The sequence below is a fragment of the Nyctereutes procyonoides genome, unplaced genomic scaffold (assembly GCF_905146905.1).
Source record: "Nyctereutes procyonoides isolate TBG_1078 unplaced genomic scaffold, NYPRO_anot_genome, whole genome shotgun sequence".
NCBI classification, from domain to species: Eukaryota; Metazoa; Chordata; class Mammalia; order Carnivora; family Canidae; genus Nyctereutes; species Nyctereutes procyonoides.
In genome coordinates this window covers 28,978,814-29,002,750 of record NW_026575121.1, presented here as the reverse complement: position 1 = coordinate 29,002,750, position 23,937 = coordinate 28,978,814, and the positions used below count along the sequence as shown (strand labels likewise).

The 23,937-nt window shown below is 37.0% G+C and overlaps 1 protein-coding gene across 1 annotated transcript in view; it reads left to right on the top strand.

Moving 5' to 3' along the window:
• The window catches only part of TBC1D4 (TBC1 domain family member 4), a 175,579-nt gene extending 160,156 nt beyond the window's left edge, over positions 1 to 15,423 (top strand). The window contains 5 exon segments of the mRNA XM_055336019.1: positions 1,327 to 1,571; positions 5,467 to 5,626; positions 7,974 to 8,143; positions 11,068 to 11,244; positions 13,057 to 15,423. Coding sequence (XP_055191994.1) covers positions 1,327 to 1,571; positions 5,467 to 5,626; positions 7,974 to 8,143; positions 11,068 to 11,244; positions 13,057 to 13,290 — 986 coding nt within the window. The 3' untranslated portion in view covers positions 13,291 to 15,423.
• Positions 15,424 to 23,937: the final 8,514 nt, after the last annotated feature.

Below are 23,937 nucleotides of genomic sequence, written 5' to 3'. Positions count from 1 at the left end.
TGGGCAAGAGAAACTGGAGCTAGAATTAATGTCTCAGATAGAGGGTACATTTGTAGTTTTCTTTAGCAAAAATTTTAAGTAATGAAGTAAAATGATAATTTAAAAAAATTGTTTATTTAAACTCTCCTTGTCGCCATCTGTGTTTCCTCAGTGTGTTATTTCTCCTATCTTCCCCTTGCTCTGCAGAATTAATCTTATCAGTTCCTGGGGGGTAAAACAACAACAAAAAAAGATCACTTTTAAGCATGTATGGTGGAAAATATTTAAAGATCTGGCATTCTCACTGACATGAATAGTCATTTCGCAAGGAAGCTGATACCCTCTTCATTTCTGTGGCATAAGGAAAGCCCCATGCAAGTGTACACAGCTTTGGTGATGAAGATGGGTTTGTTTCGGTGTTTAGTACCGGCTTGTCAGTGATCCAGAACTGATTTTGTTTGCTTGCTGGGCTGTCTCTATAGTAATTTTTATATTCAGAAGTGAATTTTAGGGGGGAATTTATGTGAAATCAGCTTGACTCTTTGCTTTACTTGTCCTTTTTGTATATACTGAATAAAGAAAAGAGGTCTATGTGGCTCATAGTGGTGGTTTAAGAGAACAAAGGATATTTGGAAAAAGAAATATTTCCTGAAAGATAGACTGAATGTAAAACAAAACAACCTCAAAAAGTCCCTCCAGGAAAAGCAGGACAAAATCTGCTTATGGACTACTAAGATTTCCTTTTAAATAATATGATATATTTTTATAGAATTCTGATTTCATTCAGAGGGTGGTCTTTTTTTTTTTTTTTTTGAGAGAGAGATTGAGCATGAATGAGGTGGGGGGGCATATATGCAGAGGGAGAGAGAGAGAGAGAATCTTAAGCAGGCTCTACACCTAGAACAGAGCCCAACACAGGGCTCGATCTCATGACCCTGAGATCATGACCTGAGCCGAAATCAACAGCAGAACGCTTAACCTACTGAGCTACCCTGGCACCCCAAGGTTGGTCTTTATGTGAACTTAAAATTTATCTTGATTTATAGCCAAAATAGATTTTATATTCTATTTTCCTGGGATCTCTCCTGGAGGAGTCCTTAATTTGTTTGTAAATTTTGATGTTCTTGTTATTTCCTAGAAAGAAGTGCTTGTAAATATTTGCTTCCCTTTCATATGTGTATGAATTTGGGGCTTGCTAGAGAGACTCTTAGATGGGTAATCCAAGCAACTCTCACTGGTTCAGAAAAGAATGTTTGTTTATTCCTGGAAATCACTGCATTGCAATTTTACTTTTGTCTCCCAAGCATCAGGGTATCTCAAAAATATTTCTTTTCTCGTCCTCTGCAGGAAGGACATTTCCTACTCATCCTTATTTTTCAGCACAGCTTGGGGCAGGACAGCTCTCACTCTTCAACCTCTTGAAAGCCTACTCATTGCTGGACAAAGAAGTGGGTTACTGTCAAGGGATCAGCTTTGTGGCTGGAGTCCTGCTTCTGCACATGAGCGAAGAGCAAGCCTTTGAAATGCTGAAATTCCTCATGTACGACCAGGGCTTCCGCAAGCAGTACAGACCTGACATGATGTCATTACAGGTGAGGCACACGGAAAGCTCTGACCAGAAATTGTAGCAGTAGCCCTCTTCAACATTAAAGATTTAACGAAATTTGGACCCACTGGTCTTGGAATTTGTATAAATGTAGAAGTGTGTTTTAAGTTCACGATCTTAGTGTGGGATTTGCGCTTTGGCTAAACCTGTAAGTGTACGACATCTATATGCAGAAAAACCCTCCCATGAAGTTCCTGAAGGTAATAAATCAGCAATTCTAGAAAAGTAGTGGGTGGGTACTCAAGTCTCCTTCCCCTAAGTAAACAAGTGGAGATGGAGAAAGAATCAAGTCCTCTTCTTATCCTCAACTTATCCATTGAAAAGAATACTAGGTCTTTATTTTTAATCTGAAAAATTATATTTTTCAGATTATAGTCTTTTTCTTTTCCTGTGAATGCATCAGTGGCAGAGAGCTGTGTCACAGTTCTTGAACTTACCATGTCTCCTGCCTTTATCATAATGTCAGGCCCTTCTAGAGGAATAGGTGTCAAAGTCAGTGGCACTATTCAGTCTGCTTTTCTTAGCACATACTGAAGAAACACTGTAAATATGTCTTAGTCATTTTAAGCAAGGTATTCCCTGCCACTGTGGTCTTCAACCTATTTTAGACACCGTGTACATACATTTCACCCTTCTATAGTTTAAAGCCCACTTTTCTTAATGTATTGGTTCCTAATAAGCTGTGTAAATTTTATCTATAGAGATGATATGACAAACAGCCACTCACTCCAATTTAGAGCTTTTAGTAGTGAAAATATAAATGAATACTTCAAAGAGAGGGATGTCAGAGTTCTCCTCCTTTGAAATGAGGTAGGCAAGATGCCCAGTTAGTCATAATATTATGCTGTAGATAGAAAGCAAACTATTTTAAAAATGCTTTTCAAATATACTCTTTTTCCTGGTTCCCAAGGATCAGTTTTTACACTTAATATTTTAGGTGCCAATCTATAGACAAAAAAGGACTGGGTTTTTACCTTGTGAATATTACAGTAAATGGTATTTTCTTGAGAAGATCAGTGGAGAGAAAGTGGTCCATTTTTTTTTCTTTAAGATGAAATTTTTGCTAGGGAGATAGGTATAGCTTCTCTCTCAGCTTTGGATTTTCGGATGTGAGTTCATAACGGTCTTCACCAGGATATATAAATGTAGTGATTTGATTCCTAGTTGATGCCTATCCATAGGTCTGTTAACTTTCCACAAGTCAAATAATGACAATAAAAGGTTTTATTTTTTTACTTTATTTCTAAAGTTTATATCTCATGTTGGATAGGAAGCATTAGTGTTCTTGTAAGGAATTAAGTATCTCTAATTACCAGAAATAAGTTTGATATCTAATATTAGAATTTTTAAAGAATGGAAAGTACCTGTGAGTTGTGTTTGTTTGGGCCCCTAAATAGAAAGATAGATGCAATTATCACTTTAAAAATGCAGTTATCTTCTGTTTTAAAAATTCATCAATTTGATATCATAAAAATTCATGTAAATTGGATTATACATTTATATGGCTTGCATCTACCAAGAAATATTTTATGTCTATAATGGCAATGAAGTTGTTTTTATCTTTGGTAGCATTTGTAGAGGCTGCAAGATTGGGGACCTTATTCTAGGATGATAGAACTTTTTGCTCTGTAAAGTGAGATTTAACACTTTTCCCCTTTCAGGAGCAGAAAGTGTTTTTTATCCAATCAATCCAATCAGTATGACTTTCAGAAGTAGAAGCAGCAGTGGGTTTGGATCACTTGATAGAATTTGTGATCACCTGGGTGTTGTGAGCTTGGGCACTGCTGGGTCTTGGCCTAGGTTCCTTTATCTGTGACATGAGGTTTGAGGTCTCTTATAACTTTGTCTCCTTATGTTCTGTGGCTGCTGTTGTCGTGTTGAGTGTAAAAGCATTGTGTCTTTGTTCTTCCCTTTTCCCTGTCTTCTCTACCCTTCTCATCTCTCTCTACATCTCCCTGCTCTGGTTCTGCTTCTTCCAACAGAAGATTTGCTATATTATCTAGACTGTAGAAATGAAAAATTACTTATTCTTAGCAGACAGCATTTTGTTATTAAAGTTTCCTTTGAAGGAGATTAAATTGTGTTTTTGTTTGCCTTTTTCAAAAGAAATTTAACGTAAACCTACCTTGATAGAAGAATGTAGTTTAGAAAAGGAAAAGGTTCTTTCAAAAAAAATAAAACACTACAGTATGCCTTCTTTGTCACAATTATAATGGATAAGAACCGAATGCTTTTGACAATATGCTTCTCTTTATTCTGCTAATTAGATTTCTTTGATTTCTGTGCTACCAAAATACTAATTCCTCTGTTGATATAGCCCAGTATGTTTAATTTCTAAATTGTAAATGGCCTAAGGGAAAAATATGATTTTTCCAACATGACTGATTGAGATAACAATCACATTCTTTTAAACTTTTATGTTTGACTATAGCTGAACTTCTTGTTTTATAGCTATGACTTCCTGTGGCTCTTTTCTTTCTTTCTTTCTTTCTTTTCTTTCTTTCTTTCTTTCTTTCTTTCTTTCTTTCTTTCTTTCTTTCTTTCTTTCTTTATTTCTTTCCTTTTTTACAGCATGTGTGGAACTTAGTTTCCACAGATATGTGTTACAGATAAAGATCAAACAAATAATTTGCCATATTTATATATAGTACTTTGATTTTTTTAGTTTTGTGCTATGGAAACAACAGTTGAATTCACAATATAATTGGTTATTTTCATGCATTTTTATAAAGCAAACTATTTAAGGATGATATTTTGATGATATCTTCTAGTGAAAGAAATTGTGCTAGATTTAATAAAATATCATATACATTTCACACCAAAATATTAAACTGATATAACTGATCAAGGAACCACTACTCAATATGTTACTGTGTGGATAAAAATTTAAATTAAAGCACAATTCACGGACAGCCCGGGTGGCTCAGCAGTTTAGCGCCACCTTTGGCCCATGGCATAATCTTGGAGACCCGGGGTCGGATCCCGTGTCGGGCTCCCTGCATGGAGCCTGCTTCTTCTTCTGCCTGCTTCTCCCTCTGCCTGTGTCTCTGCTTCTCTCTCTCTCTCTCTCTGGGTCTCATGAATAGATAAATAAAAACTTGAAAAAAAAAATAAAGCACAATTCACAAATTTATTATTTACTGCTATATGCTGCCTTTATAATGTTTATTTTTTTTGAAATACCAATAATCAAGCAGTAGCAAAATGAAATAATTTCTTCTTTTAATACTAGAGATAGACTATATTTTTTGCTTTAATCCCCTTTGTCATAAAAAAACATGCTGCTGGAATACCTCGGATATTGGAAATCCTATCTCAAGCTTCTGGCTCCGTCACATTCTAAGCCAGGAGTCTCCTAGCAGCACTGATTGCCTGGTGAATTCTAAGCCAGAGCTCTATCATAAATCAGATGCTGGGCCCAGCAAGTAGAGACAACCTTTACTTCTGAAATAAGTTTGATAGATCCTTTTGAAGGGAGGCTTTTCTGGAATTGGTCTGAAATTAGAATGGACCTTCCATGAGAGTCCTAGGCGAGGACAAATCTGATTAAATTCCACAAGTAATGCCTACATGAGGGAAAATGACTATTTCCATGTATATATGTGATACTAAAAAATACATGCTAGAGAAACTTGCTCAGTCATCTTAGATGGACTCTTGGTGACTTGCTTTCTGACCTCAGTTAAATGAACTTGGACTTTAATATCAACGTTTACATATTAAAAATAAGATACTACATTAAAAATAAGATACTGCTACTTTCATGCATTAAATAAATGTGAATTTGTTATTAAATATTAGGGTAATAAAATTAAAGTTAGTGTGTTTTATGCACAGATAAATGCATAATGTTTTTTTTTTTTTCTCCAAATTAACTTTAGATTCAAATGTACCAGCTGTCCAGGCTCCTTCATGACTATCACAGAGACCTCTACAATCATCTTGAAGAAAATGAAATCAGCCCCAGTCTTTATGCTGCCCCCTGGTTCCTCACATTGTTTGCCTCTCAGTTTCCATTAGGATTTGTAGCCAGAGTTTTTGGTAAGAGATGCCTGTGATCAAATGGAACAATGTCATTTATTCCAAGGAATATTCTCTCGCCATGTGGTATCCCAATTATTTTATTGTATGTTACACAGAATAGCATATTGCTAATGGAAATTAATAAATGTGCCTGGCTCTATTCTGAGAGTAATTTGCTCTTAAATGAAATTGAAATTAAAAAGGAAAGAAGAATTGGACCCTGTAATGGAGCTCTTACTTTCATTTATACCCCAAGATCAGAATAATTTTCCAGACTTTTTTTTTTTTTTTTTTTTGGATGATAGTCACACACAGAGAGAGAGAGAGGCAGAGACACAGGCAGAGGGAGAAGCAGGCTTCATGCACAAGGAGCCTGACGTGGGATTCAATCTTGGGTCTCCAGGATCGTGCCCTGGGCCAAAGGCAGGCGCCAAACCGCTGCGCCACCCAGGGATCCCTTTTCCAGACTTTTATACACATCCTTCTTTGCTTAGTTTGTGTTTTTGTTTTTCTTTTGTTTTTCAATACTGATTCAGAACAGAGACAAATATGTTCTCTGGTTGAGTCCATGGAAGTACCTATATCAATGTGAATTCTAATGACTTTTTTTTTTTCTAATGACTTTTTAATCTGACTTTTGTTAATAGGCTAGGATAGGATATCTGAAGGATAGGATAGGATAGCATAACCAAAATTCCTGTTTTACTGCTTAAGTGACTCTCCTTCTATGCCAGTGCAGTGGTGGCACCAATCTCTAAGGCTGGGTGGCTCAGAGGAAAAAAGCACTGAGCACTGGCAGTAAGGCCTGAGTTACTGATTTCCTGTTTTGCTTCGTTCCTGTGGCAGGCAGCAGGAATAAAAAGAGCTGATGACATGGTTTATATACTCTTTGGGGGTCCTTAAGTCTATTCATAAGTGTTTGGTTAGGTTTATCTAAGTCCATTATTTAAAAAGCAATTTTTTTTTAAACACCTCTTGAGGCACTTAGGTGGTTAAGCATCTGCCTTTGGCTCAGGTCGTGAACCCGGGGTCCTGGGATCGAGTTCCGCATCGGGCTTCCCACAGTGAGCCCTCTTCTCCCTCTGCCTATGTCTTTGCATCTCTCTCTATATCTCTCATGAAGAAATAAAATCTTAAAAACAAAACAAAACACCTCTTAATAGAGCTTTGTTCTTAAAAATGTTTAGGTCCTCCATGATGTCAGAAAGGGCTCCCACAGTTTTTACATCCTGCTTATCTGGTATCCATGGTGAATGTAGTCAAGATTAGTAACCGTGCCTTTGCTAAATTGGAGCTTTTGGTCAAGTTGTGAATATCGGCCCGATTGTAGGTCATTACCAGCATTAGAAAAAAAATGAGCTAGAATGGAATATAATGAAAATATCAGAGTCTATCATATAGCAAAGAATAATGTTTAGAGAAACTTCGTTTTTCAAAATATGTATGTAATATGTATACAAATAACAGATTATGATGTATGATGTCTTTCTTATTGGGGGGTGTGGTTTAAAAATTAAACCCTGTATTAGTGTAATATAGTCTGTAGAAAAAGTTCAGCAAAAGAACAAAATCAAGAACAGTAGTTGCTCAGTCCTTTTATTTGAATTTAGTAAAGGGTAAGGGAAAGATGGATGAGCAGAAGTCACAGTTTCCTGTTTTTTAAAGACTCCTTGTTGCTTATTACTGATTCTAGAGTGGCAAAGATTGAACCTTTCACGTAGAAATATTTGGTACTTTCAAAACTATTGCCTGTTTGTACTTTAGGAAGTGGAGGTCAGAGTCAGGGTAGCTTTTCTTTTTTCTATTTTACTTCTGATTTAGGTTATATATTGCTTTTGATTTTTCTTTTAAAGTTTTTTTCTTTTTAATTTCCTGCTCTGATATAGGTTTAATTGCATATTAAGTGGTTCATTTACTTTTTTATTACGGTAATGAGAGTTTAAATAGTACTAATTGGTTCTGTTGATTTGTTTTTGTATTTTCCTTGGGAAGAAAAATCTAAGTATCAGTTGAATAAGCCTCTGTAGGATTACCTAGTCTCCGTTAAATTTGCCACTAAAAAATATAAATACATAGACAAACATATATATAATTAACCTTTTTTCTTTTTACCCTAGCTTTATCTGAGATTCCCAAATAAGTAAGAAAAATACTTAAGCATCTGTTTATTTGTGTCAGTCATATTATTATTATTATTATTTTAAATCTAGGCAATTTTGACCATATTCTTTTGCAGAATACTCCATGGTTCCACTGCAGTAATTAAAAACAACCACAATAAACACAAAAAGCCATTAGCACAGAGTACACATTTTACAATAGTGAGTGCATAATTTTGATCATGAAATTGTATCTCTTTCTTTAGATATTATTTTTCTTCAAGGAACTGAAGTTATATTTAAGGTTGCACTCAGTCTGCTGAGCAGCCAGGAGACACTTATAATGGAATGTGAAAACTTTGAAAGTATTGTTGAATTTCTTAAAACCACACTACCTGATATGAATGCATCTGAAATGGAAAAAATTATTACCCAGGTATGATTAAAATGATAATAATAAGATATAAGATCATTTAGCAGTTTCTCCACTAATTATGTATTAAATATATTAGCATAAAAACTTAATTTTTGTTTGATAGATTTTTTTTATTTGATCAGATACATTTTATTTGGAAATAAGATTATCGTGGAATTTCTACTTTGTGACATTGTCTATATGGCTATACACATGAAAAGTGGTTCAGTGCTACATAAGGAGTGTTTGATGAATCTTTCAATTTAGACCAATGATAAAACTGAAGGCAGGGCCGACAGAGTTAGGAAGACATAATAAATAAATAAAAATGAGATCCACTTACCTTCGTGATACTAACTCTGTTTTAAAATATATAAGGAGTACACATGCCAAGAGCCTAGGCTTTGGAATTAGACAGTATGAGATTTGCATCATGTTCTAACTCTTTTATTATTTGGTGGGCTTGTACATATCTCCTTAATCTTCTGAACCCTAGTATTCTCACCTCCCAAATAGGATAATACTGATCTGAGAGGTTTTGTGAGGCTTAAGTGAGGAAACTTCATATATCAATCAAGGGCCCTTGCAGCAAACAGTCTGTCTTCAATGATTCAAACAAAGGTACCATTTTGTAGAGGTTTGGGCATGGTTAAGAGAACCAAATGTGGATATCCAGGAACTAGTAACAGAGGGAGGAAATCTAATAGTGTTACTAAGCCCAGTGAGTGCCAGAAATATGCAGGAGGGGTTTCTGGAGGTTTTTGTGCTGGTGATGAACCAGGCAGGATAGGATCAAGAAAGAAAGACCAACCTCTTTCTCTTTTTCTTTCTGATCTGCTGGGTGCTCTTCTGGGCCATACCCAACCAGAGCTAGCAAGAAAGGAATTATGAAAGGGGGATGCAGGTCACAAGGGTCTGTCTCCCAAATCCAGCAGAAGAGATGAGGGCTGAGAATGGATATGGGAAGAAAACAGAATAATTAGTACACCATATATCTAGTCCCTGGCTCTTCATAGAGACTAGATTAAGTGGTAGTTATATATATTCATGTTACTTGGATGACATGAACAAGCTTAAGATTCATAGATGACTGCTTTAAGAGTATTGATAAAATTTACCACTTTCCTAGAGGCACTTGGGATAGCAGATAAAAGAGTTTAGAGCAAGAGAAAGGGAATTTGACATCTTGTTCTGGTGCCTTGCTACCTACTAGCTGTGTGACTGTGGGTAAGTTTCAAGCTCTCTGAGTCTCAACTTTCTCTCCTACAAAATGAGAATAATAATGATGTTCCTGTTACATTTTCATGTTGTTTTTAGGAGGAAATTTAACCAATTAGGGTGGAGCATTTTATATGCTGTAATTCACACTATAACATGAGCTCTTATTCTATGACCTATAAAAGTTTCTTTTTATAAAATCGAAGTCGTAAGCAGATTCTGTAAATATCTGTGGACAGTTTTTATTTGTTTAAATACTCTGTAAGCCGAAAGATGTAGCTTTTATTTACATATGTACTTGTTTATTAATTCTTCAGAAATATCTTTCTGGACTGGCAAGCAATCAGAGATTTGCTTTTAGAGAAGTGATAATCTGATTTGAAGTCAGATCACCTCACCTTCTAAAATTAAAGAGGGAATCATTTGGCTTTAGAGATTATTGCTAGAATGAATGGACAGAATTTATAGGCAGGTAGATTTGAACTTGATATGAGAGATTTTTCTAACAGTTAAGAGTTGATTTAGTGGAATGAACTGCTGATATTAAAGGAGACCTTGATGAGCTTTATTTAAAATATGGTCACTATGAATATGGTCACTATGAAAAATGCCAATAATGCATAAAAGCACAAAGGAGAAAATAAAAGTAAAAAAAAAAAGAAAGAAAAGAAAACCTGCTAAACTACCTTTACACATCTCTCTTTGTTTACATATAAATCTTAGGTGAAATCATACTATACATGCTATTATGTAACCTGATTTTTTAATTAAAATATGCATGGAGTATTGAACATTTTTTTTCATGCAATAAATATAGATCCATGCTATCATTTTTAATGGTTGGGTAACAGTCTGTTGTGTCCATGGTTTCCCACTAGGCAGGGAAAAAGTGATGCTTATTGGAGAGGGATGTCCAGCTTGTCTAGATAATTCATTTATATTCTAAAATTTGACTACCTCTGACAGTAGTAGGATAATAAGTAAGTCAGTTTGTTGTGGTTTCTTTTCTCTCCATGGTATTAGTGTAGACACCATTGCTTAAATGCAGCTGTTGCCTCTCCTTCCCTTGCAAGTTTAGACTAAGGAGGCATTACCTATACATCAACTGATAAGCAAACTGTCTTCCTGCTTGGTGGCAATTTGGGAGAGCAGAGGCATCCCTGATGAAACCCTACAACTCTGGACAGTACTCAGGCTATGCAGTTATGAAGATTCTCTGTGTGGTAGAATGTGTTGTTACTCCTAAGAGACCCACATAGATTAGCAAATGGATGAAAATATTTAGCATAAGACCTCTCTGCCCTACTGACAAATTATTAGCAGTGTTTTTGGTTTCTTTACTATGAAAATAACCTATGCAATTTTGCTTGCTAATCAGCAAAGATTATCTCTAACATAGATAAGAATTACTCAGTAACTATAATGTTATTTATCTGGCATGCTACATTTTTCGAGAGTTATCAGATTATGTATATTTTGGTTGCAAAACACTCTTGAATATTAACTTATGCTAGTGTTTTGACTTCATTATGAGAATGTTTCAAGTGTGTAGAAATCATCTATTTGTCCTTATATAGACAGTCACACCTGTTATTCTTCCTTTTGATATGCCATACTATTCCTCATTAGTAAGTATTTGGAAGTCTATATGAAGCACACCAGATACACAAATTGTATTTTGATATACATTCTAAAGGCCAGACTAACCCATGGTGTCTTCCTGGCAGGTTTTTGAGATGGATATTTCTAAACAGTTACATGCCTATGAGGTGGAATATCATGTACTGCAGGATGAGCTTCAGGAATCGTCATATGCCTGTGAGGATAGTGAACCTATGGAGAAGCTAGAGAGAGCCAATAGTCAACTGAAAAGACAAAACATGGACCTCCTAGAAAAGTTACAGGTAAAGAGATAAAGATTTGATCTTAAAAGCACTTGACTGCCTTCTCCATGCACAGAATTCTATAAGGAATGATAGAGATGTGACATGGATTGAACCATTGCTGACAGAGGGTCTGTGTGTCAGACTGTGTGCAAGTGTTCTGGGGGCTACAAATGCACATATGAACTTAAATATCACTTGGGAAAGAAAATATACACTTACAAAATATTAAATTTCAATTCAAAGCAGAATCTGGTTAAATACCTAAAGGGTGTTAGACATATTTGGCTAAAGGGAGGAGGTACTGAATATGGGAAATTGGGAAAGCTCTGGAAGACCTGGAGCTTGAGATGGACTCTGAAGGATTGGTGGGAGAAATGAGTGGGGGTTGGTATAAATAAGGAAGATAGGGCACAGCAACAAAGTAAGCTTGGGGTCAGTTGAAGATTTATGTTGGGGAAATATGGGATAAATATGATGGAGGCAGAACTGTTGATAACTTTCAAGTGTCAAGCAGAAGAGCATGGCTTTGGTCCTGTTGAGAGAGAAATCTCAAGGAGTTTTTGAGTTGTACTGTAGAAAGATCAATCTGGAAACCTTGATGAGTACAGATTTGCATGGCAGAGAAGGTATGGAGACTAGCTGGAAATCATTTGCAGAAATCTGGGAACAATGAGAACTGTGTAGAATAAAACTCACTGAGATAGAAAGAAAAGGAGGCATTTTGAGAGAATTGAATGAAATCATGTAACACATAGTCCCTGCCATCAAGAAGTTTACAATTACTTGGTAATATAAAATACTATGTATTTATTTATAAATGCACATTTACAAATGCAATAAGCAGGTTACTATAAGCTAATATACTACACCTGCAACTTGAATGATGTGTACTGTGTATCCAAGCCCTGAAGGGCAGGGCTTAAGAGTGATCAGTGGAAGGGAGCTTGGAAGGGGAACCTTCTAGGAGGTGAGGGAGATGAGTTCTGAGTTAGAGCTTAAGAGCCTGATGTCTCCTTAGTTTCTGTCACCTCCCACTTCCTGACAAGACACCAGTCCCCAAAGCAGAGAACACTAAAACTCTGCTTCTATGTGATGAGTCTCCTGACAAGGAGGCTAGAAGAGAAAGGCTTAGAAAGGAGGGATCTCTAGAGTAATTGCTCCCCAAGGATAGGAACACTGACTTCCTTCAGTTATCTTACATTAGCTCTTATTAGGGAAAGTGGGTTTGCACTTGCTTTATATTAATTATAATGACTTTTACTAATGGTTACAAATTTTTTCATTGACAGTTCAATGTCATCATCATGTCTTGGTTCCCAAGTTATGTGGGAACCCCTGACAGCCACTGAAACCAATAGGATCCCAATTATGTGTTTTTACAAAACCCTATATTTCTCGTCAGGGGGTGGAAAGCTTCTTTTAGCACCTCTGGGCAGCATCAGAAATTTCCCATTTCTCCTTCAGCCAGATGCCACTCGCTCCAGGAGAATACGGTGATGCCCCCACCATTGCGGGAGGCTGATTTAAGATTGCATTTTTGTTGTAGTCAGTGAAATGAGATGTCTTTTGTCAGTACTTACAGTTATATTTTTGAGATATTGGAAAAACTCCATGTCACAGAGGATTTCAAAGTATTTGATTCATATACTATTTTGTTATGTAATACAATATGATCATATAATACAATATGATTTTGTTATGTAATACACTATTAAGGCATAATACAATACCTTAATATATGTAAGGTCTGGCAGCTGTTCTGACGAGGAATCAGGGTCTTCAGATTTTTGATTTGGAGGAATTTGCATTTTTCTTCTTTCTCCCAAACAGATAGCTCATGCTAAGATCCAGACCTTGGAATCCAATCTGGAAAACCTTTTGACCAGAGAGACCAAAATGAAGTCTTTAATCCGGACTCTGGAACAAGAGAAAATGGCTTATCAAAAGACAGTGGAGCAAATCCGGAAGCTGCTGCCAGCTGATGCGCTCGCCAATTGTGAATCACTGCTAAGAGACCTCAACTGCAACCCTAACAACAAAGCTAAGGCAGGAAACAAGCCATAACTGAAGGAGTGCCATGTCAGCAGAACATGCTTTTAGAATGGTAAAGAAGGGAAGCATCTGCATGCTGCTGGCCCAATGCTGGACGCAGGAGCTGATGGAACCACTGGAGTTTGGTGCTGAGCCCTAGTCCTAGAGGGTGGACCTCACTCCCATTAGAGTACGCTGTTCCTAAGCCATTGTATATATGTAGACTGGTGGTTTTTTTGTTGTTGACTATGTACATAGACACAAAATGGACGTGAAGAGTTCATGCTTTCAGATCAAAGGAGTAGATGTATATTTAGAGTAATTTTTTAAATCAAAACTTCATGAAATCCACACCAAAGGGAAGTTAAAATGAAATTCCCCTTGGACATATGTGAAATCATTTTGTCTTTGTAGTGAAACAAAGCTAGAGCATCTTTATATATTAAAATATACTTGAAAAAAATGAATGTATTTTTTTCTCCAAAGAACAGCATGTTTCACTCAATCATGGAGCGGTAGAAACATTTGTGTAACTTTATGTATATCTGTCTTAAAATCTACTGACATTATGTATATCTGAGGAAATGACTGACTGCTGATCATGCTCCTATGGGTTTTTCAGGAAGGTAGGGGCCTTCCTCCCCTGCGTGCTTTGTGCCAACTAGCATGTTGTGTCTACATGCATTTTGAGTCAGTTTAGGCATTACTTTGGACGTGCATAAGGAGAAAGAAGACATCGTAGCAGAGTCTACCCACCCAGCTCATGATGAAAAAGAATGTTGCTAATTTCCCAGCAAATTAGACCAGCATTATTATTCAAGCTAAAATATCAGGCCTCCACAATTTAATTTAGGTCCTATATTGTCTAGATCAATTTTCTACTTTTTTGTTTATATTACTCCTTACAATCTTGAGTGGACTCCCTTTTACTTGGTGCCATAGTTGGTGACAAGGATTTGTTATTTTTCCACTTATGGGATCTAATTTTGTTCTCTCTATCTTAAATAAAAGGGAAAATATGATTGGTTTTGTAAGGATAATATGCTGTGTTGAGACACCTTTTTTTTTTTTTGGCCAATTGACAGAATCTAATAAGCTCTCAATCATCTTTCCTTGTATGTGAAGGTTTGTGAGAACTGTGTAATGTTTAAGAGTAACCTGTTGAAATCCATTGGAGAGAAGTGGAAAGTGGCTTCAAGCCCTTCTAAGACCTAATTCTTTGAACTCCCAGCTTCCTCAGCCTACAGCTTATCAGAGGACATTCATGCATGCTGGGTATTATGGAAGTAAAGTAATTTTCAAAGTACACAAGCAGTTCTCCATTTCAGAGATGATTCTATGATAGTGCCTCTGAAAGTTGATGCAGCATTTTTGCCTTTCCAAATAATATTTGTCATCACTGCTTTTTGCAGTACTTATCACAGATGGATCACTTGGGATAATTTTCTTCAGAGGGAGTTTTTTTATACACTAGCTACAGTGTATTATAGAGTAGAAGGGCATCGCTCTCAAGGTTTGGGAAAACCTTGAAGAGCAGATGATAAGCATCTGAACCCTCAACCTCTACACCAATACTCAGTATAAATGTAATGATTCTAGTTACAAATCAGCATGCCCTCTAATCCAGGCAGTTTTTGTTTTTTTTTTTTTTTTTTAAAGAAAATAAAGTCTTATTAGTAAAGTTAATATTTCTAGTTCTAGGAAATTCTGATTCTAGGCCTCCTGTTAAGTTGGGATTACCAACTAATTTGTTTCTTGGATTCCCCCAAATTTCTCTATTTGTAGGAGAGGTTTTCTCTATGAGGAATATGATAAATATCATCTGATTACTGTCTGGTGATGAAAATTACCTTATGTATGTGATATACAGGTGGTAGCCAAAGAATCTTTAAGTTGGGAAAAGAAACTTTTTCCTTTTGGTTCAATTTCAAGTAAATTTTATTCTGGATATTCAAAGTCAGCATTATGAGTTTTATACTATGGTGTTCAGAGATTAAGTTGTCTTGGATACAGTATTTCTTCTGAAAATGAATTTTCTTTTTCTTTTTTGTGATTTTTTTAAAGTGTTGCACCAGTTATGCTTATGCATTGTTACATCTTCTGATTAATGTTACATCTGATTAATGTAATGTCTAGTTCATTTCCAATAAATACATTGCTATAGTTTCCTTGGCTTATTGGTTTTTTGTTTATAATAGGAAAGAAGATGCTCTTGGTTAGAGTTCTTTACAAAATCTGCATGAGCTGAGCTATTGTTACTTAAAATTGGTTCAGTAATAATTCTTTTTAATAGAATCAGAACAACAAAGATAATTTATGAAAATATTTATGAAAGTCTGTTGTCAGTTACTAGTTTTCAACTTCTTTCCCAATGGAGCCTCTTTTTTTTTTAAAAAAAAGATTTTATTTATTCATGAGAGACACAGAGACAGAGAGAGGCAGAGACACAGGCAGAGGGAGAAGCAGGCTCCATGCAGGAGCCTGATGTGGGACTTGATCCCGGGTCTCCAGGATCACACCCTGGGCTGAAGGGGGCACTAAACCGCTGAGCCACCCAGGCTGCCCCCAATGGAGCCTCTTGCTAATGAATACAAAAAGAAAAAGATAACCACACTGACATATTTGTGTTCTACTCTTTTTGTTTTCTATGCCTCCTCATAGACAACAAGGGAGAGAAAGAGGATATGAAAATACAATTTTTTAAAAACTGGGTTAGCTTCCAAATAATTAAAAATACTTATTGATGGATATGATGTGAATGTGTTTACATATCACATATATGTTTGGAATATTCTCAGTTATGTTTGTAATCCAATACAAGGATACTGGACCTTCTTGCTAATTTTAGGACTAAAAGTTTTAGATATTTTGCATTATAGGTAGTAAACACTTTGAATGTCAGTGTAGGGTTACATAGTATGGTCTTTTAATATCCATGTTCACTTACCATTTAAGACCATTTCACCAATTTGTTTTCACTGTGCTAGATCAAGAATAAGAAATCTGTCTTGTGAGGTATTTGGTCTGCTACCACAATGTTTCACTCTTAATCAGCTGAGATATATTGAGAAAGCACTAACTAGATTTAAGGTGGGAAGTTTTATTTTTATTTTTTTTTATAAATTAATTTTTATTGGTGTTTAATTTACCAACATACAGAATAACACCCAGTGCTCATCCCGTCAAGTGTCCCCCTCCGTGCCCGTCACCCATTCACCCCCACCTCCCGCCCTCCTCCCCTTCCACCACCCCTAGTTCATTTCCCAGAGTTAGAAGTCTTTATGTTCTGTGTCCCTTTCTGATATCTCCCACACATTTCTTCTCCCTTCCCTTATATTCCCCTTCACTATTATTCATATTCCCCAAATGAATGAGAACATACACTGTTTGTCCTTCTCCGATTGACTTACTTCACTCAGCATAATACCCTCCAGTTCCATCCACGTTGAAGCAAATGGTGGGTATTTGTCGTTTCTAATGGCTGAGTAATATTCCATTGTATACATAGACCACATCTTCTTTATCCATTCATCTTTCGATGGGCACCGAGGCTCCTTCCACAGTTTGGCTATTGTGGACATGGCTGCTAGAAACATCGGGGTGCAGGTGCCCCGGCGTTTCATTGCATCTGAATCTTTGGGGTAAATCCCTAACAGTGCAATTGCTGGGTCGTAGGGCAGGTCTATTTTTAATTCTTTGAGGAACCTCCACACAGTTTTCCAGAGTGGCTGCACCAGTTCACATTCTAAGGTGGGAAGTTTTAGATCTGAGTTTTGGCTCACCATTTATTCATTCAACAAATAGTTTCCGTAAGCCAAGCTAGATGCTGTGTACTCAGAGGTGGATGTGCTTCCAGTCTACAGACAGGGGGATAATTAGGAAGCAAGAGAGTTTATACTATTACAGGTACATAAAGTAATCCAGATGAGAAACAGTCACTCAGCCTAGACTGCAGGGACTAGTAGCCCTGGGAGTTTGTGTCAAAAGCGTTTGGAAGAAGCGATGCTTGACCTAAATCTGGAAGAGCCAGTAGAAAGTGGGTAGGTTGTGTTAAACAGGGTATGAGTGAGAGAGGATGGTATATTTCTGAAACCAGAACTCATTTCTTAATCCTGAAGTACAGTTAGTGCTCCCATGGGGCAGAGGTGGGAGAGGAGTCTTCTGGCAAACATGGACTCAATCATGAAGATCTTAATAGACCTTGTGAAAGAATTTAGACTCTACCTAGAGAGAATAGGAGCCAGTAAAGTCCAGTAACCTGAAGAGAGACAGAATTGGATTTGCTCTGATCTAAACCCAATTTATACATTGGACAGAAACTAGGAAATGGCAGATTGCAGTTTGGTGATTTCCATAATAATCTAGCCCCCAAAAATAAAATAGCAAAAGCCTGATCTAGAGTAGAGGTCTTTGGAAAAGTCAGTCAGTGTGGACTTCTGTCTCTTTGACAGAGTTAGTCACTGAAACCTGCTAATTTTATCTGCAAAATATGTGTGCATTTCCCTCCTTCACTACTGCAACTACTTTTATTCATCTCCTTGCTCTGGTGGGTTAAACTGAGATGATTTCCATTTCTGGGGATAAACTCCTAAGTCACAGATATTGAACTACTTGGTTTTTGTTTTGTTTATTTAGAAATGGAAGCAGAAGGTGGTGTCAAAGAGGAGAAGGATCTAGGATAGACAGGGAATCAGCTGGGGATGTAGGAAAAAAAGCAATAGGAGAGATGATGAGTGGGGCTTTCTGGAGAGACATGCCAGTTGCTCAACAAGCCTATTCTCCTATCTACCTATGCCGTTAAGTACAATGTCATTTTCTTGGTTCCACATTACGGAGCCAGATTTGTTTTGCTTCCAACCCCACTTCAGGGTGAGCAGCACCAGAGGGCATGCCAATGGGTGCCTACTCAAGTATAGGTTATCCTCTCTTACCTGCACTGCTCCTCACCTCAGAGGGACCTTCCTAAAATATAAATCTCACCTAAATTTATCTTCAGCTTAAAACCATTCAAAGGCTTTTCTTTCCTCCCAGGATTATCCAATTTTTAAGATGACACATTTGGCCTTCCATGATCCTGTCCTTGATAACCTATCTTTGTCTCCTGCCTGTGGCCCCATCTTGTCCTTTCCTCTAGTCAAATTATTTAAGTCTATCTTTTCCTGAAGCAGCTTTTTGTTTTGGACAGCCTGCTCCCTTTCTGGAGAGCTTGGGAGTGCTCCTTCCCGCATTCCAATGAGCTTACTCCCTCAGAACAACCTTAGGTCTGTGTAGTAAGACAAACTGACCACCCTCACTACCACCCAGGTAGTGGTGTCATAGCATTAGTTACCTGGGAAGGTGTGAGCGGGTATTGCTGAGCTTCACAGACATCTCAGGGTTCCCCAGATGAGATTGCATAAATGTAATTTTAAAAGCTAACTTAATCATTACACTATAATAAAAAAGCATACTAATAGACTTTAAGTAAATTGAGAAGTAGATGTAATTTTATTTAGCATTTTGTTTTTCGATGACCTAGTATGGGTCAGGTGTTTTGCTAGAAGTTGGGACCTCAAAAATGTCTCTTGACTATCTTGAGTCAGTTCTTAACTGATAAATTCAGTTTTAATGAAAAAAAAATCAGGAAGTATGGAGTGATACTTTGTAAACTGTGAAGGAATTCTAGTGCTTTTACCTTTCATCATAAATATATACTATATGCCATGTACAATATACAATTTGTATTGTATACAATATGTACTATGCACATAAGGAGCTAGTGCATAATTCAGGAATGTTATTTATAAGACTGTAATGTGAATGGTGCTCCTGGAGCTGTGTAGTATAGGAGCTGATAAAATATATTACATACTAAATTTTATACATACACATATACTGAGAACTAAGACCATGTATCTCATCTTATGGTCTATATTAACATGGTTTTACATGTTAATGTAAACATGTTAACATTGTCCTCATTAGCTTAACGTTCCTATTTAATGTTCCTATTCTGGAAGACTCCTATCTGGACAATTTAATTTACTGTTGTTCATTACAGGAAATTCCCAAAAGATTCAAAACATTTCAACAGTTTATACCTCAACACTCTTTGAACCCCCTCATCCCAAAATTCTCACCTTCCTTCTTCCACCAATCTTAAACTGTTATATCATGATCTTTACCCAGTCTTTAAGATTATATATATAAAACTATATATACATATATATGAGCATATATTTATATATATACATATTTATAGAGCATGAGTAGGGAGAGGGGCAGAAGGAAAGTGAGAAAGGGAATCTAGCAGACTCCACGCTGTAGAGCCCAATGCGGGGCTGGATCCCAGGACCTGGGGATCACGATCTGAGCTGAAAACCAAGAGTCTGACGGTCAACTGATTGAGCCACTTGAGTGTCCCGATCTTTATGCAGCCTTAATCAAATTCCACATTGAGGGCAGCCCAGGTGGCTCACCGATTTAGCACCGCTTTTAGCCCAGGGCATGATCCTAGAGACTCAGGATTGAGTCCCATGTCAGGCTTTCTGCATGGAGCCTGCTTCTCCCTCTGCCTTGTCTCTGCCTCTCTCTCTCTCCTCTCTCTGTGTGTATCTCTAATGAATAAATAAAATCTTTAAAAAAAAATTCCACATTGAAATACCCACCTTAAACTTAGCTTCTGAGACACAACCAAAGCTCTATAGAGTTAGTGTTCTCTCATACTATGATAAGTAATAAACTCAGTGCTATTTTATCAACAGGTTGTTTTAGTGACTTTTGGGTGACACACCCAACACCTTTATGATAGGTAATGATGATTACCTATCATTCGATAATATTTTTTATTCTATACACCTGTACTCTATAACATACATGCTATGCTCTTCTCTTTTTCTTTCTTGTTTTAATCTCATACTTAATCCCCATATTCTTTTAAGTCCCCTTTTCCCTGAGCCATATTTTGTCTCAGATACCTTGGTAACTTCCATCAATATTTCATATCACAATCAGTGGCTCCTAAGAACAGAATCAGTGTTGACCTTCCAGGATATGAACAGTATAAAGCAGAAAAAAAAAGTTTGGCTTGAATTAAACATTTCATTTACTATCATATAGGTAAGGTCTATAAATGTCATTACCTGGGCATTCCAATGAGATAGCTCCTAAAACTTCATTTAAAAAGAAAGAGGGAAACATGAGATTCTTTGAAGAGAAATCAATAATCTTTATTCTCATCTGTAAGGTCGCTTTAGATAAAATAGCACCAGAATCTGAGAGCTTCAGCTGTGATCTAATTGAATATACTGGCATAGCTAAAGAACAGGTAACTCAGAAGAAAATTAATTAGTCTTGGATAGTCTTTGGATAGTCCTGGCCTCCAAAATCCAAGTGCTCTGGCCCTTCTGACAAGTCTGTCCTTGTTATAAGATTGATGTATCATATGTGTTGGACACACATTGCAAATATCCAATTCACTGTTACCGTTGTCCCCTTGTTCTTTTTTTTTTTTTATGTATGCCTTTAAAGTAGGCTTCTGTTTATGATTTAGTTTTTTTTCTGTCATAGAGGCTAGGCTAGTTATAAAAGTGCAAATATTCAAGTCCCTGTGACATTCCTGTTTTTCTATATAAATCAAAAACAGGAATTCTGAATTTTAAAAATTGTGGTAAAATACACATAAAATTTACCATCTTAATCATTTTAAGTGTAAGTTCAGTGGCACTAAGTATATTCACCTTGTGTAACTGTCACAAACATACATCCATGAACTCATTTTTCAAACCTGAACCTCTGTGCATATTGTTTTTTGAAGATTTTATTTATTTATTCATGAAAGACACAGAGACATAGGCAGAGGGAGAAGCAGGCTCCCTTTAGGGAGCCCAATGTGGGACTCGATCCTGCGACTCGATTCCGGGACTTGGGATCACGCCCTGAACCAAAGGCAGATGCTCAAACACTGAGCCACCCAGGAGTCCTCCCCACACCCCAATGCATGCCTATTAATAACTCCTAAATCCTCCCTTCTCCCAACCACTGATAACTACCATTCTGCTCTTGGTCTGAATGAATTTTACTATTCTAGTACCTCACCTGTGTGGAATCACATTGTACATGTCTTTTTGTGACTGGCTTATTTTGCTTAGCATAATGTCATCAAGGATCATCCATGTTGTAGTACATGTCAGAATTTCCTTCCTTTTTAAATTAAAGCTTAATTATATTGTATTGTATGTATATACCAGATTTTGTTTATCCATCCATCAGTAGACACTTGGTTTGCTTCTACCTTTTGGTTTAGACAAATAATGTAATATGTGTACAAATATCTCTTTGGGATCCTGATTTTAAACATCAGTCACAGGAGCTTGGTGTTTTTCTCTTTTTATATTTTATTTATTCCTCAGAGACACCGATAGAGAGGCAGACACATAGGCAGAGGGAGAAGCAGGCTCCATGCAGGGAACCCCAACGTGGGACTTGATCCTGGGACTCCGGGATCATGACCCGAGCCGGAGGCAGGCACTGAACTGCTGAGCCACCCAGGCTTCCCATGGAGCTTGGTTTTTGTGAGCCCACTCATGAGAAATGAATCTGTGGTTCATTTACTGAAGAAGTCAAATTGTTGCTTTCAAGGCCTGAGCTAGAGCAAACTTAGCAGAGAAAAGGATATGTTTTGGGTGATTTTTTTGGATTATATGGAAATACACCTAGAGGGATGCCTGAGTGGCTCAGCAGTTGAGCGTTGCCTTTGGCTCAGAGCATGATCCCAGAGTTCTGGGACTGAGTACCACATCAGGCTCCCTGCATGGAGTCTGCTTCTCCCTCTGCCTATGTCTCTGACTCTCTCTCTGTTTCTCGTTAATAAATAAAATAAAATAAAAAAAGGAAATATACCTAGAATGTACAGATGTTCTGTTGGGTAAATTGGTTTTCTTAATGCTGCCTCTGCAAACATAGGAGAAGAATATTTTTTTCTAAGAGATACTAAAATGTTGCTCATATTCAAGTCTTCTTTTTTTTTTTTTTTTAGATTTTTATTTATTTATTTATTCATGAGAGACACAGAGAGAGGCAGAGGGAGAAGCAGGCTTCTTGCGGGGAGCCTAACGCAGGACTCAATCCCAGGATTCCAGGATCATGACCTGAGCCAAAGGCAGATGCTCAACCACTTGAGCCACCCACGTGACCCAAGTCTTCTTTTGTGAAGTGAGTTTATGTGGTCTGATAATTGTTTCCTTTCTTGAATTGAATTAATTTGCAAATTCACAAATGCTGTTTTTAATAGAACATAATATTGTTCAGAAAGAATCATATTAAACATACAGCCAACGTATCAAGGGACGTGTCCCACGGGGCTTTATAAAATAAATGAGGGCATTCTTTGTTGACCTTTATTACCTTGGGCATATTCAATTTTCCTGATATATTTATGTTCTTTTTGCCTAGTCAACATTACTCTGAGTCCTCTCTGCTAATTTAGCAATTCTGTGGTAAATTTGGTACTTATAGTGATAGATCACCATTTACTGTTTAATAAATCCATTAAAGCTTATGTAATAAGGTCATTCATTGGCAATTTAAAAGTACTTATATTTAAAGTCACAGAGTAAGTCAAGAAAGGATGTATCAATGACCTAAGTGAGTTAATATGCTTAATTTTCTTCCCTTTTCTCCGAAGGTAAGCTTATTATCAACCATGTATGCCCTTGGATAAATTGTCGCATATTCAAAGTATCAAAAGAATGCATTTTACACACTGCTAAGAAAGGATTGCAAGATGTAATACTAGTGCAAATTTGGAAAACACACTTGCTTGCAATTGTATCTTTCTATTCCTCTGCTCTTCCTGAGCCTGGAGGAAGTAGGCAAAAGGGTTATTAAGAGCACAATCCCTTGCTTTCAAGATAGACTCCCTGTTGCAAACAAAACACTGCTTCCTGAGAGACTGTACCAATCTTCTGTTTGAAGGACTGTTTGAAGGGATGATAGCTGTGCACTTTTTCACTGTGCAGGTTAACTTTTCCTGTGACAGGCACACTCAGACAGCATGAGCAAAGTCTCATGCTTTTTGTAGGCATTTTATTGAGCTGGGTTGTCACCAACCCAAGCTTATCTGTGACCATGGCAAGTTACATGGAAGAACTGGCTTCATCTATTGCATCTTTTGACGGATAACCACATGAATTGTTGGTAGCATCTGTGATATCCAGTTGTTATGGCCCTGTAGCAGGATACTTGGACTACCTCAGAAATCCCTAAAATTTATTCCTAGAGAATGTTAAAGCTTCCAAAAGGTAAACAGATTCTATGGGCAAATGAGTTTGAAAGACAATAAATTAAGTAACATTACACACAACATTTAACCTGCCATGGCTCCTCATGGGAACCCTGAGTGGACAAGGAGACCATACTCCCCAGGGTTAGGAGCACAGGTTTGTCAACATGTGGGCCAGTTTGACTGAGTTCTGACTCCTCTACTTATTGCTTGTTGACCTGAGGTCAGTGACCAAACTCATTAAAGCTGAATGTTTTTATCTTTCAAATGATGGGATTAAGCTAGACCTCTAAGGCTCCATTTAGCTATATGATTTCTGGGGTAATTGATTTTCCAAAGCTCCAGATAAATTAAATAAGGCACACAGAAAGAGAATTCTAGTTTTGCCTTTCATTTTAACTGCCATAATCCCTCTTCAT